Source organism: Cyprinodon variegatus, unplaced genomic scaffold (assembly GCF_000732505.1).
Source record: "Cyprinodon variegatus isolate N-32 unplaced genomic scaffold, C_variegatus-1.0 Scaffold1542, whole genome shotgun sequence".
Classification (NCBI taxonomy): domain Eukaryota; kingdom Metazoa; phylum Chordata; class Actinopteri; order Cyprinodontiformes; family Cyprinodontidae; genus Cyprinodon; species Cyprinodon variegatus.
The window spans coordinates 83312-91988 of record NW_015151995.1 but is presented as its reverse complement, the minus strand read 5'-3'; the positions used below and the strand labels follow the sequence as shown (position 1 = coordinate 91988).

General features: G+C 39.0%; 1 protein-coding gene across 1 annotated transcript in view; it reads left to right on the top strand.

The window, feature by feature from the left end:
• The window catches only part of nags (N-acetylglutamate synthase), a 34597-nt gene that overhangs the window by 15301 nt on the left and 10619 nt on the right, over positions 1–8677 (top strand). Inside the window, 3 exon segments of the mRNA XM_015403685.1 lie at positions 7264–7477; positions 7562–7742; positions 8048–8087. Of these exon segments, the coding sequence (XP_015259171.1) occupies positions 7264–7477; positions 7562–7742; positions 8048–8087 (435 nt within the window).

Here is an 8677-nt window from a genome sequence, read left to right as displayed (position 1 = left end):
CCTCCATTATTTGAATGTCAGCAGACAGCAAGAAGCCTCCCAGATCTCCAGATGCATTTGAGATATCAAAAAAGTACTCCAGAGTGTTGTTCAGCATGGGGGTGAGTAGAAAATGAAGGCTAATCATGTTTTGGGTGTACTATTCCTTTAATGGAATTGTTAACAGCATAGACAAGTGTGCATTGTCCAACAGAAATACTGGCAGTTTTCTGTCAAGGCTCCCTCTAAGGACAATTGTATTTTTGTATTTTAATGTATTATTTCAATTTAAAGCTTTTGCTTAATTTCCTTTAGTTTTTTTTGTTTTATTTTGGAGAGTTTTGGGATTGGAGGTCATGTTTTGGTTTTACACGCCTGGACCATCTACCATTCTGTTTTCTAGCCGAAATAGATTTCTCTTGTATCTTGTTGATCAATAACCAAGAAAATGGGATAGACACATAGACACTATTGTTTACATATATGTAGTGTTGAGAGTAACAGCATTGAGTAATACCAGCATCAGTAATTGTTTTTCATTAAAAAAATAATGCAGCTGCAGCTGAGTAAAAGGCCTATTGGCTACAGGGTACAGACTGACACGGGAGTGGATTTTCACTCCTGTCCCGTCCCACTCCCACAGAAAAAAAATGGTGTCCCGTCCCGATCCCGGGCCAAAGTAGAAATCTAAATCCTGTCCTGTCCCACTCCTGGTGAAATTACTCCCACTCCCATCCCGCTCCCATTCAGAATGACTCCCGCTCCCACACCACTCCCATTCTTGTTGTTTTTGAGCGCGGGTGAAAAACTCAGAGCGGAAGCACTGTTGGTTTTTGGGTCGTGTAGTTTTTTTTGATTCGCATATAGTGTAGGCTTCAAGGAAAAAAACTACAAAATGGCGGTGCCGCGCCAGTACTGGATTTTTTTTTTCTATTTTATTTTATTTTTTGGCATCGATCCTAGTTTTTTTTTTTTTAGTTATTATTGGTTTGCTCCCGCTCCCGTCTGCTCCCGTTAATGTTTAATCCTGTACCGTCCCAATCACGTGATCGTTACTAATACTGACTCCCATCCCACGGGAATCCCCTGACCCGTGAGAATCCCGAAAAAATGTCAGTCTCTACTACAGGGGGCGAGGTGTCTTGAACACAAACTGAGAGGAGATAGCCTGACAAACCAGCATAAATGGGAGATGAAAGGTGTTATTTAGTCTGGTGCAACAGGAAGCTGGTGGGGGAGTGTAAACAAACAGCCTGTTGGAATATGTCCTTCTCAAAAATGAATGAGATTAGAGCTGCTTCCTGCTCGCGTTTCAACGAAAACCCCAAGTCTAATCCTTCCAAAACTGATTTCAAAGCTGAGTCAAAAAACACTATCAGAGCCAGCGGTCCTTCACACAAGACTATGCCGAGAGAGGGCCGCTGCAGCGAGGCTGCGGTTAGCCTTGGCTGCCATTAGCCTCGGAGCTCTGCTGCTTACCACGGTCCTCATAACTTCGGAAATTGTTTTTTTAATTACCCATTAAATCAGTAAATGGACCATATAGTGACGCTTTACAGTATAATATTCTCGACTGAAATTATCTTAAAACATACTTTTACTGAACCACAGCAACAGAAAGAGAACTTTCAATGGATTGCAGCTGCTGCTGCTGCTGTGCATGCTACTGTTGTGCTTTCTCCAGCATCGTGCAGCTTTGTCATCATGCCCTCAAAACCCCGCCCACTTTGAATCCAGACATTCAGAACATATCTCTGTGTTGTTATTGGCCTGCCAGATTTAGGGCCTGGAGCATAGATCGAGGCTAGACCGACTCACAGGCAAAAAAGATTTTGGCTGCTGGCGGGTGGGGCTAGTTTACTTGGCTAAAGAGAAGACACAATGAAGCTGAGCCATTAATTCAGTTACGTCCCTAAAAAAAGATCTGCCCTGAGCCGAAGGCTAAAAGTTTGTTTGATTTCCTTGTTAGCTATAGGAACAAAGACTTTAAAGATGTCCAATTAGAGCAGCGATTCTTAACCAGTGTGCCACGGCATACTAGTGTGCCGTGAGAGATATTCAGATCGTCAGAAGATAGCCTTATCAACACTGGCTGACAAGCTGGCTTTCCTTGGCAACACATGTTGCTTCCTACTTGCTCAATATTATGAATTCACTTGCTTGTTTACTGTTTCTTTTTCACTGAAAGAAAAACAGATTATACAATTCAGCACTTTTTTTTTCTTCTGGAATAGCATGACTCCTATTTAGTTCCCCACACAGTAAGTACAATTTGTTTTTGTTAATTTGCTTGAAAGCATTGCTTTAAGCTATTTAGTCAGTTTGAAGACTGTGATGTTAAAAAATATTAAGTTATAAAACATTTCACTTGGTATATTGTTCTTTCATTATAAACAAAAAAATATGGCATACATAAATATAGTGCAACTCACACAATATTTCAGATGTGTGGTAAATTAAATTAACTTTTTAATTTAACCAATATCAAACAATTTATTTTTCATAATTATACTCCCAGTTGCATATAAATTCTCATAAGGTTTATTTTATACCACAAGGGTCCTAGCAGCATGCGCTGCTACTGAAATTAGTCTTCACACATTTGGCCATTGTGTAAATTAAATAAATCTATTGTTAATATGACAAACTGCAGGTTGGGAGAAAGAAAGAGAGAAAAAAAGTTGCTCTGACCACCACTGACATTTTAAAACTTATCCCTGGAACATGACACATTTCAGATATATTTGATCTATCTTGTAATAAAAAGTGTCTTTTGATTTAAGATGAAAAAAGACAAACGCAGAGTATAGGTCAATGACGGCATATACTAGACAGTGCCGTTGATGTCGAAGAGTATTTCAGATTTTATAGAAACTTGTTCTCACTGGAGCAATAGAATTGAAACCAACAAATTGGGAGATAATTTCACCATACACTATAAAGAAGTCAGTAAAATACACAGCAAAACACCGTCAAATAGCAACACTAACAGACTGTGAAAACAAAAGCGGTCCTCTACTTAATAGTTAATCAAGCAACTGGAAAAAAAACACTGAATATAAGTCTAAAGCAGGGGTTTTAAACGTCTTCCAGGCTAAGGACCAACAACCTGATGGCGAGATGGAGCGGGGACCCCCTAATTATATATATTGTGTGAAATTGTATTATATATATTATATTATATCCAACTAATCCTATAGTCACTCTTTAACAGTTGGAGTCATGTAATGAAAGTAATTTTGCCTTTGGATTATTAAAGTATACCTGATTTTGATTCTTTGTTGAGGGTCAGGTGTTGTGAATGAAACGGTGCCCTGCTTGAAAGAGCTCCTGTGTGTCACTGAATGCGTGCATTGATGACTGAAAGACATCTTCTGCCTCCATTTATCTGTTTACTACAGTGTGTTGAATTCATTTTGATGTGCATTTAAAGACATTTCAATTAGTGGAAAAAATTGCAGGGGGGAATAATAAAAAAAAAAAAAAACGTCTAATCAACCAAAACTTTCGCTACCCCCATGCAGTACCTCCTTCGACTCCCTAGGTTTTGCGCACCCCCTGTTTAAGAATTCCACTCTAAAGAAAAATAAAAATCACAGTGATTTACTCTAAAGAATAATAAATATGCATAAATTTTAAAAGAAATTGCTGTATGGATAACATTACCTAAAACCTTAATTTTTCCGGCATTATTTGGATTAAACTACAGGTTACTGAGTTCTGCACATTAACCTCTTAAAACCTACCGGGTCGCCGGCGACATGGTGGAACTTAAGTTGGGTTAATAGCTCAGAATGCATAAAATTCAGTGCAATATTGTAAAAAAGCTGAAATATCCTCAGCAAAAGACAAAAAGAAATTATAAACTTTATTATGAAAAATATTTAAGCCCCGCTAATTTCAAGATATTAAGATCAACAAATTGTACCATTTCTTTTTAATGCTACTTAATTTTCTGTTTCATTTTAATAGACAAAGGAAAAAATAGACTATCATTGAAGAAACAAGTAAATTCACAGTTGAAAATTAGTTCTTAAAAACTGTAAATTTAGATAATTATATGCAAAAGCTGCATTTAAAATGTTTGTGACACTGTTTTGTCTACTTAGCTTTTATTTGTGCTATATAAGTTTTGATATGCATTGCAGGCTCATATGCAGATTAACCTATCTACTAGAGGGCCCCAAAGACCAATTAGTTTTTTTTTTTGCATGATGGGTTATAATTTCTAAATTATCAGAGATATTGTAAAAATATGCAATTTTGCAAAACCTGATTTTTATTGTCTACCTTTGCCACTTAGTAACATCTTTCAATTCAATTAAATATCCATTCTCATTGTTATGCGGGTGACACCCAGCTACCCTATTTATCTGGTAAGCCTAACAGCAAACTACTTCATTTATCTCTCATCTTCTGTCTTGCTGAAAGTAACGCATGATTCAATACTAACATCCTGAAGCTGAATTGCGACAAAACAGAGATCTTTGTGGTACGAACCAAAACAGTTTTATCCAAGACTGACAGGTCCTCTCTTACATTTGACAGTTCCATCTTCTCAGGTCAAGAGTCTGGGTGATATCGTTGATAGCACACTTTCATTCACCTCCCACATCAATAACGTTACCCATTCTGCTTATCTTCACCTACAAAACATTAATTGTCTTTCTCCCTCTCTTTGCACACACTCTGCTTCTGTTCTGATCCAATACGTTTTCACCTTCTGTATCGATCACTGCAACTCTCTTCTTTTTGGCCTTCCCCTTAAATATCTTTTTAAGCTTTAGTTGGTCCAGATCTCAGCTGCTCTTTTAATTAAATAAAACCCCCATTCCCTTCCCAACACCCCAGTCTTACAGGGTCTTTACTGGCTCTCTGTCAGCTCCAGAATCTAAGGGTGCTCCGATTGATCGGTCACTGATCGGTATCGGCCGATAAAGGCTTTCAATAGTTTGATTGGCGGTCTCCATAAAGGCCGATCAGATAGGCCGATGAAACGCTTGGATTCAAAGTCAAAGTAGCTCAAAGTCACATGTAACCATGCCCCATCCATACTCTTAGATTGTCCTTTTCCACTCACCTTGTTAAGCCTCCTGCCTGCCTTGTCATCCTGTGGAAAAGAGCTTTCTCCTGGTCTGGTCCTTAACTCTGGAATTCACTCCCACCTGTGTTGTGCAAAATAATGTCCTGCAGATAATGAATAGATGGTTAACTAGAACTGGAGTTATAGTTAATTATTTATTCTATTCAAAATCGAAGGCAAAATCAATTTAGTGTTCTTAGGTGGATAATTGTAAATTGTAAATCTAGTGGCCCAGGTTAAGTTATCATCAAAGCTATTAAATTATCAATAAAGAACCTTCTATCTCTGTTTATTCACACTATTACCAAAAGGGGGTGGATTCACCCTGAGTGATAAACCCTCCGTTATATGAACGACCAAAACCACTACAGATTAACCAATGATGTCTTTATTCAAATAATTTAGGATTACAGAAAATCTAACATCTATGCAAACACTACACGCTACTAGAAAAATAAACACGAGGTAGATTAAATGACTAGTTAAAAAAAAAATCAAAAATAAAGAATAAAATGAGATAGAAAACAAAGAAATAAAACCATAAGAGTCCATTTACTGGCGTCTGAGATTGTCCAAAATATGCCAGATATTAATACATTCACTGATGTCCGTTAGCAGCGGGTATAATGATAACAGTGCAATTGATCAAGTAAAATTAACACATCCAGCTTAATATTGGTAAAATGATTAAAAATGTATTAACAATAGCAGCAGAAATCGTTTAGCAAAACACATTGCCAGACAATGTAGCTGTCTGTGTGAATGGGTGTAGCTCATTCTCCACGTGGTGAGAAGAACAAAGACAAATGGGGGGAGGAACAATCGGTAATCAAGATGGTGGCAACCACGGGACCACACGTGGCTGAATGTGATAACTTTATAACTATCTCAAAGCAGAAACAACAAGAGGACAGGAAAGCACAGAAACGAGAATAAAGAACAGAAAATTATTTCAACCAAATGAACAAACTCTTAATCAGCACAGATTAAAAATTCAGCATTAATTCAAATCCCTGAATCTACCTGTCTCTCGCCCAAGCGCAGCACCTCATTAATGCATCAAAAGGAAAGGAAATTGATTTTACTTTGAGTTGCCCGGTCCGTGAAGGAGCATGGGTCCGAGGGAGCATGTGGTCTGGCTCCGGTCGCGCGGATCTCCTTCAGCCCCGGGTCCGGTCTCGGAAACTTCAGTCAGTTCGATGCTACAGCAGAGGGCCTGATATGCTCATGAGTTGAAGAGGATGGATTTTGGAGAAGTAATCGGCGGGAAGCATCCTTCCGGCCGGTCTTCACAAAAAGGGGAAAAACACACACAGCTCACAGGCTTCTGTCTCCTCAGTTGGCGCAGCCGCTATGCAGGATGGAACACTACGATCCGTGACTTTTGACGCAGGAAAACGAAAGCTACTTCCAGTCAGCTTTCTTCTGGTATTTCACGTGAAATGGAGCCTCTCCTATCGGGTTAAAAACCCACCGGAAAAGTAAGAGAAAAAATGTCTGCTGCTGGGTTTTAAACCATGCTGATTGGTCCGTGCCATGAGTGACACGAGGCACTTCCTGTTGGAGTATTCGGTTGATTGGTCCGTTTGAGGTGGCCGCCTCCCACAGAGGGCCGGTACGTTCTTGTTCTTGTTTCGGCGGGAATCCTTTGTTCTCCTTTTTGGCGGGAATCCTTTGTTCTCCTTTGTGGAGAAGAGAAGGGGGATGGTTTCAGGTGGTTTCTCCAACTGATTTTAGCTCCATTTCGGCAATATATCCTAATGTATGTACTTTCTGATATTGTGTATTGTGTGAAGTGTCCATGGGTGACCTGAAAGTTTTTTTTAAATAAAATCTAATTTTTTTTATCGTTATTTTTACATCTGTACAGCTTGCAGATACAGTCTCCATATACAGTTAAATGCTGACAGCGATCAGATCCGATTCATGCTATTTTCAAAAGGTGATCCTTGTTATCAATGTTTCAGAGTCACATTTGCTTACATTCAAAACGTGTGGTCTGCAAGTTTTGTAGAAAAATTCCTGGAAATCCAACTTTCTGAGACGTTTCTAAAGTAATTCTACCTACCAACATGGTTGTTAGAAACAGAGTGAATCTGGATATTTGACGTTGACTATGTATAGCACTATTTATTTTCTCTGCAACTCTTCTTTCTATCATGTTTGCCAACATCTATTTAATTTTGATTTCTTCTCTGCAGTGCTTCACACTCTATTGCTGTGGACATCAGTCTCCTGCAGTGGTGTTTGAACTGTGGGAGCATCCCGTTGGTTTGTCCAGTGGGGAGAGACGGACGAGGATGCTCGTTGGTGCTCAACCCCACTGAGGTCACAGCAGCCATTTCACGAGCCCTTCAGCCCCTCAAAGTCATGTTTTTGAACAACTCAGGAGGCCTGCGGAGCGAAAAACAACAGGCACATAAGTCATAATTTCTTAAGAAATTAGATTTGCAGGTCTTGTGCAAAACTCATATGTACCACTTCCTGTTTGAGTTACAGGTATTGGACACTGTGTCGTTGCCCGCTGACCTGCCTGGTCTGTCCAGAGCAGAATGGCTGAGTCCACCTGTTCGTCGCAGGCTTGACACCATCGCCAGGCTCCTAAATCAGTTACCAACAGAGTCCTCTGCTGTGATCACCTCAGCGGACACATTACTGACTGAACTGTTCAGCCACAAGGGTAAGGCCTTTGACAAACTCTCCAAGACCAATTATATGCTATATGTTCACAGAAACGGTTATACTGCTATGAAAAATATTTAATGAAATATATAATTAAAAAAGATAGGAATATTAAAAATCGATGTGAAAGCTACAGTCATCACAAAAACACAAAACCACAGAAAATCTGTTGGGTAGTTTCAGCGATTTCTATGTACAGAAGAACAGTGTAGTTGAGTTTATGGGGCAGATATTTTCAAATATTTTTAGAGGTAACCAAACAAATAATTTGCTACTTCTGTTTTTGTCTTGCTCTTGTGTCAGGTTCTGGAACACTGTTTAAAAATGGTGACCCCATACAAAGGTCAGGAAATTTCAAATAATCTGATATGTAAGGCATAATTCAAAAATTGACCTCTCTCATAAGGATTGAATGACTTAAGCCGGGCGTACACTGTGCGATTTTTTCAGTCGTTGCATCCAGCTACTTCTTACACTGAATGACTAAACCGCAGAGTTAAGTCGCGCATTGTGATTTCACAGCTCACGCTGTATGTGTGACCCAACGCTCTGATGCGATCTTGCTTTTCACATTGTGCGACTAAAAATCAGGTCAACCTCAGCTCCGCAGTGAGATGGAGCTGCTCTATTAAATAATTTAAAATACGGGATTTGAAAGCAGTGGCTCGACTGTAATGCACATCGTTGACAAAAACGGAATGGGTAAAAACCACACTAAAAAGGCTAAAAGCGCTGATTAAATTTTTTTTTCTTAAATCTGTCAGTCCTACACAATCCATAAAAACGTAAAACACACTCTCAGGCAATCTGGAAAAAGGAAACTAATTTAAACCCCAAGACTGATAAATGATAAGAGAGAGTAAGAGAGAGAGAATACCTCAATTTTTTATATTTTTCAAAATAAAACATTACTCAGACTCTGATCGTCGATAA